Here is a 22,549-nt window from a genome sequence, read left to right on the forward strand (position 1 = left end):
TCGAGTTATCTCTGATGATACACGACCCTATCACACAAACGTCATTCGTTAAATAAATCTTGCGGTAACTGGTTTGATGGGATGAGCAATAGGTTGGTTTGATATGGAAGTTGCGATATCTACTACTGATTTCGTTTGATTTATTTAGAGTTCAAATGTAAGTCGTGAATATACCATATGGAGGAAAGCAAGAAAACTTGTTTTATTTAACGTTGCTTCATATACTCTATGTAACATACACATATGGTTTTAGATTTTCACTTATGTATATAACGTACAACTGAAAGACACATGTGCGTATATGTGAAAATAAAACACATATGTGTTAATATATTTGTAATGAAATAATTAATTTAAATAACGTATCAACTTGCTTCTATCTATCACACACGGCTCATAATTACCTCATATTTTCTCGTAATTGCTTGAAAGCATGAACGTGACACCTTGATTATTCAAAAGACGCTAATTACCCCGTTATTCGTAAAAATGCTAGCTTTTCGGCCAGCTTATTTTAGAAACACCATAAACGCGCGCTTCGTACAATTTTTCATGCGAGCTAAATAATTAGGAGACTAAAAAGCCGACACGAACGATGGAATTTTATGTCTGCAATTCGCGATTCGAGCTTTCTGTTTCCATTATGCTAGAAACGAAACAATTTGACAGAGAACAGTTTAATTCGAGCTTTGACATAAAAATATAGAAATTCAAGACTACATATACGATGATTCAATGAAAATCGCAGGTGCTTCTCAACGTGCGAATTCTAAAGACGATCCAGACAGCAACTTTACTTTTGAACAGCCTGATCAATCACAAATGCGGTAGACGTCGATCCTCTCTCGGGTCTAACGAGCAAATTAATTTGCGCAATACCGGAAACACGATCACGTAATCGAAACACAAGTCGTTGCGAACGTAGTGATCGACTGTATGTAAGATAGCCAAGCAGAGTTCGTTTTAATACTTGAAACTCGAAGGATAAGCATAGCACGGTGTTCGTACACCTACTGCGTGCACCCACGCGATCATTTGCACAAAATACGGGTAACTTGGAAAGTTGAAGGTGATCTTCTATCGTGGTAGCGCTTTCGTGGCGGAGCCGATCGAAATGTGATCGCCATTTTGTAAGAATTTATGCGAATTATAGCGAAGAGAAGGGCACGCGACAGACCTTCGTCGCAAAGAAGATGAAACAGCAAGATGAAGTCACGACTGTGAGCAATCTGTATGTTTTTTGCGCGTTTTTTTTTTTTCTCTGTTTTTTCAAGGAAAATAATAAATTACATGGGCGAGAGAGAAAGTTTACCTTGACATTTGTATTATCGCGGTAAAGAAGATACGAGAGCAGGTTTTAGGCTTCCATTATATCGCTATAAATATAATTGTCTAGGTGTAATTATACTTAAGTACTCAATTACATAGATAGTTCTCGAGCTAAATATCAAGCCTGTATGATTGTATTGTATGATATATTGTATGACTGTATAATTTCAGCTCCACGTTTTTCAAACCTCGTATATTTTGTTATTGCGAGTTGTTCCACGTTCCTTCTACGTTGTTCCAAAAAATAACGATCTATTTCCGAAGTATTCAGAAACGACCACAATCAATCTTCGACCAGCCTCTCATTTTTCTTAAATCGAACATTTAAAAAGTTGTTCTGTATTGCTTTAGCTGTTCTAAACGTTGCTTAGAAATATTATTTCAGTGCCATATTTAGCCTGTGAAAACATTTGAGAAACCCATGAGGCAATGGACGTTTCTTTTCATTTTAACGAGAATAACATAAAGAGTAGAAGGTTCTGTAAGGGCTACTTCTTTTGGAACACGTACTTACACCGCTAAAGCAACTCAGAATAATAATTTGAGGACCAAGACTCGAACAGAAGGGTGACTATGCCCTCTTGAGACTGGAAGTTGTTCCAGACTTGCCTGTTTGAAACAATTACTTCGACCCTGAGAACAAGCCAGAACAAAGATTCGAAGATCGGCAGACAAATATACGAGTAACTCTACTCTCGCTTCGACGACTTCCATTCTCCAGAAAGTTGATAAAAAGTCGTCGACGCAAGAGTAAAGTAACTCCTGTATTCGTGTCCCGATCTTCAAATTGTTCTAGAAACGTGAGCACTTGCTCCAAAAGAAAAATGAAGAGAAATGTCCATTGTTTTATCGAGTCGGTTCTTTTTTCAAATTATTTCTTAAACTAGATACAATATCGAAATAATGCTTTAGGACAATGTTTAGAACGACCAGAAGGTACTTCTGGGAAGCTGGTCGAAAATTCACATCTTTGGGATTCTTTCTGAAATCTTCTCGGATAAATCATTATTTCTGTGGAACAACGTAGAACAGCCTGGATTAAGAAGAAAAGATACGAGATGTAAAATACCGGTGACTAACTTTAGTTTTAAATTCTTTTTTAAGAAATTAAATATCTTTTACAAGAGCGTAGAGTAGCTTTAGAAGAGCGTTGTTAAGTCCAATTCCATTGTCTTTTCTCGTTCCCTCAGCTACGCGAATACTCCTTTGCAACGTTCGAAACAGGAGAGGAGAAAAAGAAGGTTTTAGAATGTAGTTGTACCAATTTGCTTTCACCGATCCTGTAAATGTTCGTCGTTTCTGTACGAGGCGATGACGGGGTGACGATTCGAAGAGAACTCGAGAAATTCGTGTAAATGTTGGCGAAGCTGCTAGAAAGAGCACTGTGCCAGAAAAGAAGCACTTGAACGAACCGACGCACAACGATACGACTTTTTAGAATTTATTTCAAAGTACCCACTCCGATATCTCAGCCAGATCGTTAAAGAAGCCGTTTCAGGCATGGGCAAAGAATCATTACATGGTATGCACGCTGAAAGGCACAGAAGAGCCAATTCGAAATTCCTCCATCGTACGAACTTTGCCGCCTCGACCGTCTTTTACTACTCTTCTCGCTTCTCGTCCAACGTCTGCTCCATTAACGACTCCATGATTCCTTAATTTTTTTTACAAAATGTACAATCTTAATTTCAATAAATTCCGCGAAAGTTGTCGGGAAGAACCGAAAGAACTGAACAAAAGATCGCCGAACACAGAAAGAAACTGGGTCACGCGAGTAAGAAACAAAGTACGACGCTGTAAATTCGATAACACTCCGGCAACGATAGAGTGCGGAAGAAAACTCGAGGGAAAATACTGGGAGAAAAACTAGTCGAGGAGGATAACAATAGAATATAAGGATCCATAGAGTGGAACATAGAGAAGTATCAGAGATACGGAAATGTTTGAAAACGGCGAGTATTTCAAGATGAACACTCGTCAATCGACTAAACGGATAATATGAGAATTAAGCGCGGCGAGAAACTTAGCATAGGCAACAACACCAGAAACCGGGATAAGAAACAAAACAGAAAAAAGCCTGTCACACCGGATGTGTAATACGAGAGAACTGGAAAATAGGAACGACGTATTAAGCAAATGCTCCATGTACGAGCGAATTAGGCCAACGTACGAAAAAACAGCGAGTGGACAGAAACAGCAAGAACAAATACAGAGAGACAAATATAAGAACTAACAAACTTTATGGAAGCTTGAAATTAATGCCTGGAAGAGCTAGTCCACTTGCGATAACGTCCCAAAGAAACCTCAAGGAAACCTCAAGGAAACCTCAATCCTCAAAGAAACCGAATACCAGTAATAATAGCTATAAAATAGTAAACATAAAGCGAGCTGCGATAAAGAGATATATTTTAAGGTATTATAATAAGATAGATAATGGATAGACCGCGGATTTTCCTGCAAATCCATACTTTTGAGAATATTGAATTTAGAATATTTTATTGAAAGAATAAAACCTCGGTAGGAAAAGTGTTTCGCTTATAAAGTATTATATAGAGAGCATTACACTTTAAGTACTTTACATACATTTCGCATAAAAATCTACAGTCTAATAATGAGTCATGACAAAGCAAAGCTCGAATATATTATAATATAACATGGTACGGTAAGACTTACGATTATTTGATAAGCTAAATAGATTATTAAGTGGAATGACCGCAACATAGACGCGAGGAGCGGATATAAAGGTAAAGGAAAGCCAAGCAACCGTGCGCTTACGTAAACAAAGATTGTAGCAGGCTACGAGCCTCGTTAGAATAAACAATATACAATACGATACGAATTTGAATAAATTCGAAAGCACTTGAAATTCCAAAGATATTCGTCGTAATAACTTTCCGCGTTGAGGCATAATTCTTTTCGTAGATTTTAATGTCTTAATTGTAATAAGTGCAAATATCCAAAAAAAAAAAAAACCTGGAAGCAAGCTATTAAATAATCCTTCAAACTGAAATGCAATCTTACTTTCTAGAAATTCTAATTTGAATAAATTTCGCGATATCTAAGATCCTAATAAGACTTTCTCAAAAAAAAGCTAGCGAAACTCTGCAGTAAATTATCCGTAAGGAGACCAGATATGTTGTCACGGATGAATAAAAAGTGCTGGAAAGCGTTGATCAGCGTTACCAAACAAGGAAGCGGCTGGTTCTCACATTTCGATCCGCCTACAAGGATCACAAAGGTCTCACGGTGAGACTGAACAAGAATTCTCGAACGTTTAATTCTTTTAATTTCGCGAAACGATGATTTCTTCGTAAAAAAAAAAACGAAAAAAAATACCCAGCATCCATTTTCATTGCTTCTGTTTACAGGATTTTTTCACCGAGATGACGAAGATTACCGCGAACAAGCTTAGAAGCGGAAGCGCCTGCTGATCGATATATAGAACAAAGTTGTTTACTTTTAACAGCAGTTCGAGCAACGTAAAAACTTACCAAATACTGAGAAAGCTTAAAAATATTTAGTATACCTTAAGTCAAACGAATTTAACAATTTTAATCAGTCTCTATTTTTTTATTGGGAAATATCTTTCTCGATATGTTCGAGAAACATAAAGAAAAGCAAGCAGACACGACGCCAGAGACGAAAAGAATTCTTTGCAAAAGCTTCTTCATAAATCACGTGATTCAGGAATATTTAATTAGCATTTCACTAAGTGATAAATAATTCCAACCATTTCAAACGTCACATCCGTAGTATTAAACGTAAAGTTAAAAGAAAGATTATATGTAAGATAATATTTTAAGCAAATGTCCCCCATTTGAAGTACTTAACAACTACGATCAGGATTTGCTATAATTATATCTACTTTTACTCTGAAACTTCTGGCAACTTTTAATTCTGTGACGTTCTAAAACATATGTTATAGTTCTTTATACAAGACTACTCTTTCAAGGTTCTGGGATAAGTATCACGCGGTTCAGTCGCTGCAGCTCGAAAGCTTACCAAAAAGGCATCGCTGCCTTCTACATTCCGTAGCCAGATCCTTTGAACAAAGTCTTTGTTCTTCGGTAATGCGACGTCGTCGCGTCGCTTACCATTGGGAAAACTATCTCACGCACCCTCTGAACAGTCGTATCATCGCCGACACCTCATAGCACTCACAGCACAGCGACTTCGAGTCGCCGGCTATCGGCTTTCCAAACATTCACTCAAGCACCTACCGGGATTTTTATCGAGCCCCCGGCCCAGTTATAAATTACCGTAAAGTTAAATAGCAACGGGCGTACGTACAGGGTGCGGCCAAATAACATGTACAAGCACGAGGTGATTCCTTATGAAAAAATAAGAACGAAATATGGAATAAAATTGTTTCATTTGAGGTTTAGCTTTCGAGAAAATCGAGTTTGGAAATTTATCGAGTATACTTGAACATGCCACATGTTATTCGGTCGCACCCTGTATGCGTCAATCGAATTTTACGTGCGTGAGACTTATAATCCTTCAACCGAATGAAGAGATACAAAGGATTCCTTATAAATTGATTGATTTTTACAAAATTTCACTATATTAATGCTATTGTTTCAATCCTAATAACGTCCACTAATACGTTAAAATTACAATTGTTATTAAAAGATTCTATATTACTTTATTTCGATAAGAGGCAACATCGAAGAAAAATATGCGTATCGATGGAGCAGTGAAACGTTGAACTACGAAAGGTATACGCATGTATAGTGTTGCTACTATTTTCAGGCGTAGTGTATTCGTGCAATGATATTACTTTTACCTCGGGCTACCTGGCCCATTTTCTAACAACGAATTTACAGTATATCATACAGCGAATAAACCGAAGAACGGAAATGGAAACTGAATGCACAATATAAAACAAAACGCGTTGAAGTCGGAAAAGTCGGCGAATGTATATAATCTGAGTGCATGATCTTGATATTTCTAACAATGAAGAAAAGCGATAATAATAGTTACCACGTTTAATTACGAGAGGGTTAATTCGATAAAGAGAAAAAAGACGAAGTAAAATAATAAGAGGTATTTTAAGAATTCATCCTATCATCATTTATCTCTGCATCCGTCGTTCAACGTTCTAATTAACCTTACAAGACGTTCATCTAAATTCTTCGCAGTTACTATGAATATCATGCTCCGTTATATAATCGTAAAAGTTTCCACGTTTCTTTTTTCCTCTCTTTCTGAAAAGCTTCTCGTCGACAAATTCGCTGTATCTACGTCGTTGACCACACCTCGTCGATCGATTTGTAGTTGATCGTTTTGAAAAAAAAAAAAAAACATTTTCTTCTTCATAGACATGCACGTATCATGAAGCGGAGAGAAAAATTTCTAATTTTTAAAAACGGCGAAACTTCAAACAAAGGAAATCGATTAATTTCTATTAGCGCTTCATCTTGCCGTTATTAATACGCGCTTGAATCATTTCTCAATTAATACAATCGATAAAATCCATCGATCGTAAAATAGAAACGGGAAAACGCAACTCTCGAAAGCCTTTTTTTTCGTCTAACGCCTGATCAAAAAGTCATTAATACGAAATTATTGCGTCGACCGATCACCACCCACGTTCGTTAAACCGGTCATTGTTGAAGTAACGAGAGACTACAGTCTACACATTCATCGGCGACAACGCGGCCAGGGAGACGGCGGCGCGACGTTACGCCCAGAGAACTTTATTTATTAAACCATTGCGATTTCTTGTAACATCCTGACTGCTTTGCAAAAGTAGGTACCCCGAACGTCATTCCGAACCTACGCGTTCACCATATCAATCCACGCAGAACCGAAAGGAAGTGCGAGATGCACGCAGACACGCGAAGCTTACGACTACACTAACTCTTGTACGTTGAATACGTGATCACCCTGTTAATTAGTTGTGCAACGAGTCGACAACACCCAGAACATTGAAAATCTTCCGAAGCGTATAGAAAATTACACCGTGGCGATCTATGGGAACGCTTTAAAAGCGCCAGTTTACATGCAGTTCGTTTTCTCGAGAATGCAAAATGGACAAGCAACGCAAAGTGCCATTTTACGTTTACAACCGAAGGGCTCATACGCGACGAAGACAAAACTCCTGTCAGATTTCCTCGATTTATCGGATGACACAATCTGGTAATCAGAAGCGAAGCGAAATACGAAGAAACCGGAAAGGAAATAAAACTTGACTGGTTTTACAAGAATAATTACAAGCGTAAAATTTGCTGACTCGTTTCTCGCCATTGTTAAACGAGCAGATTCGTTCTTGCGCTTCTGTCAGCGAAATACTTATTTTATTGGACTTTGGCAATGATAGCGTTCTTAGACGTTGCTTTGCCGCATACCGAATCTTCAGGCTTCTCCGACTGAATGTGGATAATAACTTGCACACCTCTATCAGAATTCCAGTAAATTGTCTTACTTTTTCCCTATAAAATATCTCCCTTGCTGAGAAACCGGCGAGGATCCTTTGTTACCTTCGAGTAAAAGCAACCTTAAAGAAGCAAAAAATCTCGTTTGCCCTAACGCTGGTAGCAGAACATAAATCGACAATGCCGCATCGCTAAAAATGACACCATTCGCGATCATTACTGTTCAGACACCGTGACCATTTCACGGTTTGAGAGCGAAATCTTGTCCTTGACATTATTGTCCTTCGTCACTGCGGTCATACGACGAGCAGTTCTAGTAAACAAGTGAGAATAACGAAATTATATACACTGCATCCGAAATGTGTTCCTTAACTCAAAACACGTCACATACTAGCATTAACACGCGGTTACAATCTCGCTCATAAATCTAATTATGGTAGCTTGTGACCTCGAACAGTACATTGAACTAGAAACTCTTCCTACGAAGAGTTATTAAGATCATTGGAGTGTAATTTATCTTAATTCTATCGAAGCATACTTTATATTAGTTATTAGAGCAATTTTACACTGTAATGTTCATTATTTAACAGATAAGAACAAATTGCTCTGTGTAAAGTGTGATACGTAAGTTTGTCTAAAGTATCGAAGAAATTGAAATAATAAAATTCGATATCGGAGATGGAATGTCTGTGTAACAAAGATTTATACGTTCGTATCATTATAAATTCCAGATGTCTAAAAATGACAAATGCTATTCAACAACGATAACGTTATACAACGATAACATCGCTGCAACAAACAAATGGAACAATAAAATTGAATAATGGGTGTAGATTAACGTGTTTGTAATTCTTGAATCACATAGTACCGTAGAAAATTAACAAAACTTATCGAATGAATCTTTCACAACTTCGTCAATACGTTCAATTTTATACCGAACGAAAAACACGATTGGAAAAGCACAAACTTATTTTTACGATCTCGATCTACGAGTTGACCTTTTCCACGCGTAAACTACCGCGTCTCCCGGCGCGGCGACTGCCAATGAATCGCGGAAACATCGTAATAGTTCCAGATTTTTTTTTTTTTCATCGATCAACGATAAACGTGGACCGTGTAACGGATATACATTTACCCGATAACCTGTGCAACCGAAGTTGGTTCGGCAAACAACTACCAGATACAACCGATATCGCGAAATTTCCTTCGAAACTATCTCGTATCGCAATCGTTATTAATTTTCTACGCGGCCTAGTTTTCTCTTAAATCGAGCAAGTAACACTAGACAACGTGCATAAATAAACGCGTTAAATATACGCCGTTAGATTAGTCAACAATCTTGCAAATTAATGGCGAAGATTTCGAACCGTGTTCATTATATGAAACCTGATTTCGATATCCTGCTCGCGTTTAATTTATTTCTATACACGAGTTATATCGTACAGATAAAATCATTGACGAAAGATACCGCTTTACAGGAAACGTATACGGTGGTCTGAAAGAAAGGCTGAATAATTCCATGTAAAATCAAAATCATTGTAGATAAAAGGTTTGCTAGAAACGTACGTCCTACTTTTGATACTTTTTAAACGCGAGTTTAATATGCAGCGATTCTCCTGTCCAACTGAGAAGCGGTAATCCTCGAGCGATCAATTTGAGGCAAACTTTTATAATTTGCTTAACATCATCCTCCACCTAAAGGCTTCGTCTCATCTCCAACTCAACGTCATAAAACCTACGTAGCTACGTACTTTATACTTTCACGCTGCAATCATGGCCAAAAATTTCGCGTTCGAGCGTTGATAAAGCGAAGATGAAAGATAAGTTTTCCAAAAGATCGTTCGATAAGAAACACTATCGCGGACAAGGAAGATTAATAACCGCTGTAATCCGGTAGTCTACATTGTGTCTAGCGTGATACTATAGATAGAGAATCTCGTAACTTACGTAAATGGTGGTTACGGTCGCGTTTCTAACCATATCTCTGACGTCGTCTATTTCCCGTCTAGATGTTCCAGGCGCCGTGGTGGGCGCCAGCATCACTTCGCTAGCCATCCTAGAAACTGTTGTTTGTTTCGAGAACGTCACCGGAAATACCACTGTGCACAATACGACATCGACACTTTCCAAAAACTCATCGAACCACGGCGATGATTTACGAACGTTGCTTACGAAATCACTAAATTCCGACACTTTCAACCTCGAATTATTTAAAAACCCGCCGTTCCATAGTGAACCGCGATTCTTTCTTCTTTCACGTAGAAAATCACCAATAGTACGTAAACTATTAATTACACGTACAAAACGATATTACTAGTTTCTGGTTTCTTCGTGAAATATCTTCAAATATATAATTTCTATTTAATAAATTTTCCACCGTGCATACATTTTTAATCAATTTTACACGTAGCAACTGCTTTTATCTTCGTATCGATCTTAGCGACAAAAATTAGAAAACGATCAAAATTCCACAGACGGCAGTGCAAAGTACTCTTTCGTATTCTCTGAATTTATTTCTGAATTTGTTCGTGTCGAAGGTCATCGGGGATCGAACACGATAGCGTAGAAAAGATTTATATAAAATATTGGTCTATAGAGATTCGTACTCATAATTTCTGTCGTAACAAAGTCGAGTGCATTCCTGCGATATAATCTCAGAGTGAATCAAATTTCACGTGGCAAGGAGCCAAAGACTGATCTTAACGCAGTCGTCGCTGCAAAACTGATTCAACCGTGGCGTCGCATAAAAGAACGATACCCGTTTGGTACATTGTCGTTCCTTCCCGCGTATATCTAGCACCGCTGCTATTCATGATTTACATTACAAAATACGGCGGAGAAACGGGCACAAGGAAAGCAAACACAGACAAAAATATAAAGATACTATCGATCCTGAAGCTTCTCTGAACGTGTCCTTTTTCCACTATATCGACCATACAGAATTTTGCTTGGTCAATTGCGCGATATTGCGCGACGTCGGCGTTCACGGATCTTCGAATAGTCACGAGAATTGAATAAAAATCGAAACCGAACACTGGCACAGTTATAATAGAATCACTTTCGATCCATCAGCTTCTCTGAATATCCTCCGTTGCTACGCTTCGATTACGCAAGATTCTCCTTTATCGACCGCATATTTTAGTAATCTTTGACGGCGTAAAAAATGATGTAAAAAAAGAACGAACTTGGAACTTTTAACGAAGCCACGTTAAACTCTACTCGACGTAAACGTCAATCGCTATTAAAATCAGGCTTCTATTATAATTCTCCAACAAGCCGATAATTTCAAGCGTTGTACACACGATCCTGATGAACTGTGTCCATTTTCCCCGGGAAATCGTTAAATGTCTGTGGGGAAATCGACGGGCCGTTAATCAGCGTGGCGCGCCGTGCTGCTAGAGAACGGAACTGACCGCGAATACCAGAAGTGTTCCGAGTTTGGAGCGAGACTAGAGGCGAAACGTGGCTTCATTCTCTTTCTCGGTGTATGCCAGGCAAGAGAGGAGCGAAAGAGAGCTCGTCTGTGTATGTGTATGTATGTGCGCGTGTGGAGAGGACTCCATGGTGGTGGCTGCGTGAGTCAGCTGGCGTGCTCCTCTAGGCCTCGTGCACTCGCACGAATATCGTTAGGTCTGCGGACGCTGGAAACCGGAGGGGGAAGGCGAATCATTGTGATTCATATATGTAGTAAGTCGCCTGACGGTAGGTTGCAGAAGAAGGCGTCTTTTCACAAGGGACGTGACTGGACGAGATGCTCTTCCTTTCGTACCGCAGCAGAGTATAGCGAAGGACGCCAGGAAACGAGAAAATCGTTCTTAATCGAGAGACCGTAAATTACGGCCCGTAATGAACCGCGAGGGCAGCGGTTCGAGGAAAACTGCTGCGAACGAGTCTATCCTGAACAGACGATGAGAAATTTCTTCGCTCGATCGTATCGCGTAGAGTCGAAAGTGCGTGAATGTTAATTCGCCGTTTGCTTTTGTCGATGTCGAATCGTGAGAGAAAGCGGTACGATAAGATTGATTCTCAGTGGAATTCGTTTGACAAGTTGTTGCAAGGAAATTTAGGACGTAGGTGTTGTCCGGACTACAAATTTTTCGTGCGTTTTTAAATGTGACGAGATACGCGACGTATGAAGATACGGAATTATACAGAAAGAAAATAATTTTTATGCATTTTCGGTGATTTACTTCGCCATGAAATAACAGATAATACGCCGCATAATAATATTGTTCGTCTGTTGTATAATATTAACGTCATACATTTATAATATGCAAAAGTACATCGCATGCAAGCGCGCGCGCATTATATGTACATAAAGCTTGTAACAAACGTATGTAGAAGTACGTGATCTCGTTAAAAACCAAAATGGATAGACTTTAAAATTTCTGTAACTAACGTAAAGAAAGGAATTTCATTCCATCATCGGAACGGGATTTTTCCTTGAACGGGAAACGAGCATCCTCTCTTTAATAGCATAGCATGATATAAACGAGTATGAACACCGTATAGCTTTCAGTTAATAGAAATACATTTGTTATTCCCCCCTTTGCAAATCCATCGTTCCTTAAATAGTCGATAGAAATATACTTCCCAGCGGGAATCAAAGTTAGCAGAAAATAAGTGTTGCTTGCTGCGATTAGTTATACCTGTAGCTACCGAGTAACTCTGTATGCACTGCAATTAGTTATTCTGTTACCGAGAAACTCCGCAACCACTGTAATTAACTATTTCTCCGTCGAAATTCGGAAAACTTTGTAGCTGTGTTACCGGAAACCTAGTCGTTTAGTATTCCCAAAATACATGAAATTAAAAGCAACGTTACTTTATGACGTTGCACGTTACTGAACGATGGCTTTTCTCAACATCGTAAAACTGAAATTTCGCATCGCGTTCGTCAATATGTTTTCTGAATAGAAATGCAAGGTAAAAGAACCACGAAAAGAACGATCTTTCAACGTAATACAAACGAACAATGTAACAGTTGTGTTACACAAATTCACGGATTTAAGAAATATAATGGTACTCGACAACAAACCTCAAGCTAAATATATTGTCCCGCTAGCAATTTTCTCTCAAGGGCAGTTAGCATCTTTCCTCAACCACTAACCTAGAAATTAACCAATTCACAGCAACGTCCATTTCCTTCACTTTCCTAACGAAGGCTTTCCTTTAAGAATCCGATAATCTTGTATACTTGGACACGCCTCGTCATAGTTTTCCTCTGCAGCATTCTCGTAACGTCTCGGAAGACAATCGGTAGTAGGTACAAGATCAACTGACTAGAGTTCCTTGACGCATCTTGAGCGATCAATCATCCGAATTTGTACCGTGCACTCTGCTGAACGCTATCGTAACGCATCGTCTAGAAACCGACTTGTAACTGCGAAGTACGAACCGCTAAGTGTAATCGCAAGCTCTACGTAAAGTACATCGAGAGTAATGTTAATATATATACTGTTAATTATACTCTAGTCTTTGTTCAGCACCTATCACGACCTTTCCACCTCAGAAATATACGTTGCATATTTTTCCTACAACGGTTTGATAATATTTTTGCGTTACGACTCTCAACTTCCTGCTATACACAGCGAAGAATTCTTTTGTGAAACGTACTAAACACGTATTATAATAATAAAGTTACTTTCACACGAAGCTTAAACAGACAGTAGAGTTTGTAAACCACGCTATACTCCATGCTTCTATATTTCTTTGCGATGGAAAACTTCTGGTAGCTATTTTAACTCTTCGCAAACTTTTACTGCCAAAAGAATGTGTATGAAAAAGCATGGTGATCTCGTTTTTTGGAGAAGCTTACTACACGAGAATATTACAGAATTGCGTGCATCGATTCCCTCTTGAGTACAAGCGTGAACGACTTATTTAATCCCATCACGTTTCTCTATAGCAGGGAACCTCGTCTGATGATTTACTGTCATGGAACACTGCTGAGTATTTGAACGTAAAATACATATGTACGTCGTTATCTGCTGAATCGCGATGAAGTTATACATACATACTAATTTCCATGTAAACGAATGATCTTATTCTCTCTTTCCCAAGGAAATACTTTAGAACATAATAATAAGAATTTGATTCACAAATTATACTATTTAATTCATTTCATTTTCAATTACAGGAAATTTATACCAGTTTTTACAATAAGTGAGATTTTACAAATCTGTTTCCTTTCCTGACATTTCTAATTTTCTTACAGTTCCTTGATTCTATTACAGTGACGCGTAAAGATTTGTAATTTAAAAAAACCTGGAAGTATTCTTCGCTCCTCTTTCTCTTGCTTCTGAGATAAGTTAAGACAAAATTTAGGGAAAATCCCTTCGACTCTAACAGAGCTTGACTATTTACTATGCGCATATATACTTACTGTTCGTCAACCCTTTTGATACAACATCAACTAAAAGAGCAATGATAAATTTCCTATCGGATTTTGTATTTTATACGAACAACGTAGTTTGTTCGAGATTATTTTAATTACATCCGTTAATGTATCGAAAATTGTGTCAGTAAATTATTTCTAAAGTGCTCTTACGAAGTAGCGCTCTAAGGCGAGAAGTTCTTTCCTGAACCACGAACTACGAACGAATCGTTATATGTAAAATTTAAATAATGCTCTAGGTGAACGAAGATGCTAAAACATAATGGTGTCCATCACGCTTTTTTACAATTTTGTTTAACACGCGATGAACTTGATTATGAATATGAAATGAAAGTTAAAGAAGCCTGACTAGAATATGAGAGATCATTAAAAAACTAACGGATACATATTATTACCGCGTAGTGTGCATGAACGATTAGATAAGTAGGTAAAACAGTGAATTATTGTTGACAATCGTTCCCACCCTTGACAATCGTATTGTATAACGGTCGTGATGACGATCGTCCATCATCCAATTAACGAAAGGTCTAACATCAAACGTTAAGATTCTCCAATGAGTTCGTTATACAAGAGAATATTACTATGCTGTTAACGTTATTTGTTATGGTGAAATAATTGAAATAGGATTACCACTTGAGCAATTGAATCAACTATTTATTTATTTCTCCCTCATTTTTCTATTCTTATTCTATTTTTTAAATCAATGTTTACGAAACTCAGTCTAAAAGCGTGATAGTTATTAAAACTATCGATTTTTGGGTTATAAACCAGAATAATATTGATTGACTATCATAAAAATTGTAATTTAATGAGCAAAATTACACTTTGCAAGAAATGAAAAATGTATATTTTCGATTGATAAAAAAACTAATAAGAAATTACATCTAAATTAATGTTACAACCTACTGTATCCATAAAATATTAGAAATTCAATATGACTAATAAGAGCAGGCATTTCAGCAAATTAACAGCTTATTTATCTGAACCAATTCTCAAATATTATCAGAAAATCTTGTTTGCTCTGAAAGCGTACATTGCCATAAATTTCGCATACGTACATATATCTAATACTCTGAACTAAACGCTCGTTCAACTAACTGAGAAGGTTAAAGAACAAAGACTAAGGAAACAGTGTGTAGTTACAAGTTACGAGTAAAGAAACCTAACTAGCAATAAACTTCGCCGTGCTATGTTTGCCTATTGTTCTACTAGTGGCAACATTGTAGCTAACGTTATTACGTCTCATCCTATGATTGCTCTCATTAGTAATCTTATTATCTTTCTTCGCAATTTAATAATGTAAATATGATAAGTATCTAACAGTGCGATAAAAAGCACAGCAGAATATTGCAAGTACAGCTGCATCGTAAATGTACCTCGTCCAACGGAACAAAATACATGGGGATTTTCTTTGGCAAATTTTACGACATGTTCTCGAAAAAGCAGGTTATTTTTGAGTCAGAATTTTAACACATCGCCGACGATACCATTCATCGCCTCTACCATATACTATCGTTCATGAACGCTTATCCGCTTACGCCTCCGCTAAAAAAGAGCTTCAGACTGTTTATTCTATGGGAAGGGAGGTTGGATTTTTTTAATGGAAAAAAATAAAATAGATATTTCAGCTTTGATATACACCATCGCTCAAATACATCCGAACACTTTGGCAAATTTGCGATAATAGTACGTTAAGTCGTAGCTACCGAGCTTTTTTCTACCTAATGGCGAATTGATGACTGAAAGCGGTACTTATCGCCTTCTTACAGAGCTAGAAAATTACAAGTTGAAACTCTCTGAAGAGAATTAACAATAATAATATACATTTAATCGTAACGCCTCGCGTTCGAAAACAATTATATGAACGTAATATGAGCTGGAAAAAAATATTCGCGTATCTATACTGCTTAGATTGGTATCTTTACGTTATCTAATACAGGTGAATAAACTGCGTTGCGTTATCAAGTAAACTTCATACGTTTTGTAGGAGAAGCTAAATCAAGAAGCGTATCGAAAAGTAAACGCGCGTAATCAGAAAATTTTATATTACTACACAGTCACGTTTTATTTTATTTATTGTTTTTATTGAATGATAAATTACATCGTGCTCTATAGAATTTAACTCTTGATTCGTTTTATTGCACGCACGCATCATGTTTTCATTCATTTACAAATATATCCGAGTTAGTTTCTCCTTCTACTTTCGATATCGAAATGTTAATCCTCTATGATGCTAATTTGAACTTTATTTTCATAAATATTGTTTTATTTACTTATCACCTCTATGATATTTTATTATTATCTCGTCGTAACAATACCGAACGGTTTATTTATAGCAACTATTGATTTCCAGTTCCCACGTCGCGATGACATAAACCTTACTAATCAACTATGATTTAATTTTCTTGCAAAATAATTATCCTCAAAATCGAAATATCGAATAATGTTCAAAACGTTCAAAATTTTTAGTAAAGTTAACAAAAACCGAGTATACCTATGTTACGTCCGGTGACACTTTGCGTAGCCCGGAATCCATCCCTCGATCGAGGCGGACACTCGCTACGTCAATATAATTAGTTGGACTGTAATAATCATAAAGAACTGCCGTAAAACTAAACATTTCGATGTGACCGTTAAATGGTATAAAACACCTACAGATCAAGATGTTCCTAATGGTTATTGCTCCACCACGTAAAAGTGAGGAAATATGGGTTTTTCTATTTTTTCCGGAATTTTCACCCATAAACAACAGATGGTGAGGCAATACCCAGCAAGAGTTTCTCTTTGCGACAGCATCATCGCCGAACTTTACTGGATCTACGACTACAGATCAGTCAACATCTTTACACTGGGTTCGCTACTATATCTACTTTTGATAGCTCATCTAATTAATATAATATATATACGCAACGAGAGTAATTATATTGTCTACAATTGTTGTTGGAATAAAGAAAACATTATAACCTGTTACCTCAGCGTTATAATTAATTCAACTAGCTTTATTATCTTAAACGAATTAGGGGTTCGATCAGTTTCGATTGTAAAATCGTAACGGGAATTTACGACTCCTGTTGACGCGCTTCTTGAGATCGCGTCTCTCCGCGAATGGTCGACGAAACAACCTCTAAGTAACTCAACGAAACTCACTATGAGAATAATGTTTAACGGTTTCGTTTAAACAAACGAAGGGATTAGCCAACGCGTGGAAATATTGTTCTTTTTCTCGCTAATGCATCATTTATCACGTGAATAAAGGTTTCAATTCTTAATTGAACCGATCGCTCGAAAGGCTTTTCTCTATGTTAGTGACCTTTGTTCGAGTCTGGTGATTTATCTTCGCGCAGCCTCCGAAGCTACACTGTGCAGCACAGGATGTACCAAACACTGTAAATGCACGCGTACAACACAACAACAACAACCTATCCCATGCCCCGACGCCTCTACCATTTACGAGTTCTACATGACGCTGATATCTCGCGTTTGCCTTCGCCACCCACGCTACCTTCGTCGTATTTTTCTCAGTCACGGATTACTGGATTTCGAAATTGAAAAGAAAGGCGCGCTTCGTCGCCTGAACCGTCGCGATTTTTGTCGAAAATACGACCTTTGAAAATTCCATGACTTTTCTGCAGTTCGCGGCTTTACGATATAGACACGAATGAAAATAGCGGATAAGCCGATAGAGCAAGTCTCTTGAAAACTATTTGTTGTTGTTAGCTATGTAATTCTACTAACTATTGGTTAAGTGAAAAGAATAAAACTCGGATGTAGAATGTTAAAAATCATAATTACTCAAGTCTTCTAATCTCAAACATGCTAAAGTCTAGGAAATCGCAAAGGTAATTGTATTTTTCTACGATCTCGATACTTACGCGTGTTAAATTAAATTAAACGTTTAGTTACTATTTAAACTATCGTATAGAAAAGAAAGCGAACCGAGAATAATTTCAAGGAACAAATACACCTACGAGTATCCATTCGAGAGAAGAAAACACAAATTCGACATTCGAAGCCATCTTATATAATACAAATACAAAGACGACTGTCTCGCAAGGATGAAACCAACGCAATATGAATCGCAGCATCGTGTAACGTGTGAGAAGCGAGTCAGTCACAGGTATCCAAGGCATACATCACGAACGTTTCGATTACCCTACAAGGTATCGTCAAGGTGTACCACGGCGATTTTCCTCTTGGAAAGATAGCTCGTCAGAGTTGACCGTGGAGGAGATTGTTAATGTAAAACGTCCCGGAAAAGCCTCGATAGTAAGTAGTTCTAGCCTAGAGAGAGCACTGGTCATGACCAAACGTGATCGATCAGTCAAGATCATTGGAGCAAGCACAGCTTTATTTAGACTGGTGGATACAATGACATCGGCCAGTCGCAATTAACCATCTACAGCTGGATTTTTGTACGCTATGACATTATGTGTCCAAGAGAGGAGTGTGCTCGATTTTATTCTCTTCCTCGTGACACCGTTCGTGATACAAGAGGAAAACGAGTTTTCAAATGGAGATGAACGCTGAACGGATTTAACGTGTCTTTCTCCTTTTTTCATCTCGGTGTAAAATAAACGACGATATAGGAATGGACAAAGATTGTTTGATTTTTGGTATATGGCAAATGAAGTTGGATATTGGTAATCCTGCAAAGTCAATTTTTGGTGACGGTGCGATGATACGATTCTCTGATGCAACAGCTTTTTTTCTGTTAATTTTTTGGCAAGGTACAATTTGACCATGTTCGTCCAAACAAAATTCTCATGGTAACTTCCTTTTTGAAAGATAGTGTTACGCCGTATGAAGCGGCCAACAAGTCAGCCCTTATTATCTGACTGTCAACGGCCCTCATATCGTTATTCTGACCTTCTACAGACCCAAGGATTCACCATATACTCTAACGATAGTTTAATGTCTAACGTATATAGATGGATCAATCGGTCTGCATTAAAATTACGGGACGTAGAGTCCCAAAAAAGTACTTTATGTTTGCAGCGGGCTATTCACCATTACCTGGAATTTATTACGTGCTGATAACAATCACGAATAAAACAGGTATCTGCCATACGGAAAGAGCGGATGTGTATACAAAGAAAAAAGAGACTTCATCCCAAAAAACAATATCATCCACTACCTAAGACGGTAGAAAGTCTCCTACTCCTGAGATGGCGAAAGAACGAACTGTGAGTCGAGTCTAGGCCAGTCTGTGCCACACATCTCCCGGGTTCCTTTGGCTCTTCAAACCCTCGCGACAGTCAAGTCAACTGTTTGTACGACAATCGGGCATCATAGCAACTCTATGTTCCGTCTAAGTAATCAAATTCACCGACTTCGCTTGTGTATGAGAGTGTGTATCCGTGCAAATTAGAAATAAATATATATATTAATAAAACTGTAGACTACAGTTTTATTCCAACTGAACTACCCCTATTATCCCAAAAGAAATACGGGGATCGATCTGCTCGTGGTGTCGATTGATACAATCGTAACGGGAATTTACGACTCCCGTTGACGCGCCTCCTCGCGAACGCGTCTCCCCGCGACTGGCCGAATTTACAGATAGTCGAACGAAAATTTCGCATTGCGACGAAAAAGAACATGCGGCGTTGACGCTAACATTTTTTATTTGATCATAACTTTTTTTTCGACAAACGGACAACCGAGAAAATTGGACAAATCGTAAACAGACGAGTACCAATCGCGATACAAATTTGCACTTGGAAATGCCAACTTCACAGGGCGAAGCAAAGCTCGCGAATATATCAAATATACGTCCAACCTGAATGCGTACAGACGCAATTTTCTCTGACATACGAAGATCCACCGAATTCGCATAACCTACAGCAAATTTCTACGTGTTATCATTCAAATTATCCGCGCGAAGATAAGTCGAGTGCTCGCTCGGTGTTCGTCCGACTTTAAGTATGTAATTCTCAAGTTAAATAGCTTTGCAGAAACTCAAACGAGAGTATCGAAGTGATACGTTTCCATTAATCTCCTCTTGGTCACGTTGCGGAGAATCTGGCGATGTACCTAACACACTGAACGTGCAAATGGACTATTCGAATGCAAACGCCATTCAGTTTTTATTACCCGCTACCAAGAAGAGAGTGAAAAAATGTTCAGAAAGTAAATAGCGTAGGCTATTTATAGGAAACGAAGGATGAATACGATTCCAAGCTCTGAATGAAGTCATTCGACCGTGTGAAACGATGATGATGCCCAGTGAGACGAGACCGAACGATTTTAGATACTAACTCCTTTCAGCGATGTGCCTTTGAACATCGTCTCAGCCATTCTCTCGTCTTTAAGTCATTCCTCTCAAACGTCCAAGTCATTAGAGTCTCAGATTAGCAATCGATTTCCAAATCACCCTATATAATATATGAGATATTCGGTCATTTGGATTATATTTTGCATCGTGTATAAGCTTTTTATTCCTAAGAAGACAAATTTCATTTTTTCTTTCATTTTTATAGGGTTGGCAACGGTTGTTAAGGCTTCGTGATGTTGCCAGAATATTTTCTCCGACACGGCGCGGAGTTATGCGACACACCTTAGATTAGGTACTTTGTTTCCGCAACATTAATCAGCGGAAACAATTTAAAGCTTAAAGATCCTTCTAGATAGCATCGTCTATAGCAGCTTACATACTTCTACACGCAACGCTATATTAATAAAGGCACGTACTAAAATATTTAGAAAAATGTACGAATTTTTCTGATAACGTCTATAACGAGACTGTAAACATAATTTTTAATTTAATGCGAAAAGCAAGCTAATCGTTTGATATAGACTAACCGTTAATGTCTATTTAGTTTACGGTAGTGAAGAAATGGCAGAATGAATTAAATATTAATTCCAATGAAATTTTATACATTAATGAGAAATTAAAAAATATTTGTCAAGAATGCCGTAATAAATAAATAAAGAGTGCCGTGTAATATTTTACTTGGAAAGAAGTATATTAAATTTCTATGATCTTACATATTCTTCGTGTGATATTTCAAAAATTATACTCCTAATACTACTCCTTTTCAACAAATATAAAATAAATTCGTACATGGTGGAATATTTACATCGAGAAGAAAGTGTCTTCGATTGAATATTTTTTGAAATATTTTACAAAATTCCATTGAAATTGTACCGTGGTGGTTCACGTGGTTGCTCTCTAAATTCTAACTAACCACTTGTTATTAGATTGGGCAATCTCTAAATTTGGAACAAGTGCATTGTGAAAATCACTTTCTTCCATTAATTTCACTTTATTTAGATCGAAGCACACGTGTGTCAAACCATAGACGATCGGTGCTATGCACTTTGTTTCTACGTGTACTCTCACAGTTTTCACTCCGGGATAATTAAATGAAATAATGCAAAATAATTCCGCGCGCTAATGAATAATTTTCACAGAAACGAACGAGAACGATCAACACTCGTCTCCCCAACACCAGTTTCTCGATATTTCACAGCTGTGCATGGCGGAATAATTACAGCTGTTATCCAACGACCAATGAACCTATGCAGACGAATCTACTTACGTCTAAACACGTCGTCATGTGCAGTAACGTCTTTATCATCGATCGTCATGCTACCGAATTAATGGAGCCATCCGATAACACGGATTTCAATCTCAATCTTCAATCATAGTTACACATCGCTTGATCCGTGTAACACGTAGGTCCTAAATTATACCAAATATTATGTCAGACAGCAAGTTTATCAAACGACATTGATTAGGGAAAATTATTGCGACGCGACAGTCGTAATTGACGAAAGAACAGAGTCGTGCATTAAATACGAACATAGCGTTCATAGCATGTGAACAATTTATGTTTTTTATGAAGGAAAACAGGCTTCCGTGAACGATTCGACGTTTAAAGACACTTAAATAATGTTTACAGATTACCTGCAATTGTATAATTAGCTTCTAACAGATTACAGTACTTCGTCATTTGAGATACAAAACGTGAAAGATTACTGTGGAAATGAGACAATCTACGAAAATATCTACACGACTGAAGATTTAAGGAATAATTATATCTTGGTCTTTTAAATGGCACAAATTTATAATTTCCAAGTTGTCATAGTTTTACAGTAATTTTAACCAACGCTTCTCACAAATGTTCGATTACTTTCGTCAGTCAGCGAAGATATATGCAGCACAGCTGTGGTATGGTACAAGTTTTTTTTTTCGCAAAAATCGATAGTCGATTTACACTCCTTTCGCATGCTCACCGTGTTTCCATTGCCAAGACAGTTTTCCAAAAGTTCGCGTGACTAAAATCGAATTAATCAACGTTTAAGAGGGATTTCTTTCACAGCCGAGGAAAGAATGATCACTTGGCAAAAGTCCGTCGTCGCTTTCTTGCGGCACGACAGCCAGCTACATTTCTGACACCTTTTTCTAAAAAGGAACCGAAAGAACACGGCTGTTCGTTTGGGC

The 22,549-nt window shown here is 37.7% G+C and overlaps 1 protein-coding gene across 30 annotated transcripts in view; it reads right to left on the bottom strand.

Moving 5' to 3' along the window:
* The window catches only part of Patronin (calmodulin-regulated spectrin-associated protein patronin), an 85,938-nt gene that overhangs the window by 55,610 nt on the left and 7,779 nt on the right, over nt 1-22,549 (bottom strand). The window contains exon 1 of one of the 30 annotated variants that reach the window (XM_072005780.1): nt 9,654-11,158. The exons of the other annotated variants lie outside the window; for them this stretch is intronic. Within the exon in view, the coding sequence (XP_071861881.1) occupies nt 9,654-9,761 (108 nt within the window). The 5' untranslated portion in view covers nt 9,762-11,158. Of the gene's footprint in view, nt 1-9,653; nt 11,159-22,549 lie in introns of those variants that run through there. 30 annotated transcript variants of the gene reach the window in all.

This window comes from Bombus fervidus, chromosome 6 (assembly GCF_041682495.2).
Source record: "Bombus fervidus isolate BK054 chromosome 6, iyBomFerv1, whole genome shotgun sequence".
Lineage (NCBI taxonomy): Eukaryota > Metazoa > Arthropoda > Insecta > Hymenoptera > Apidae > Bombus > Bombus fervidus.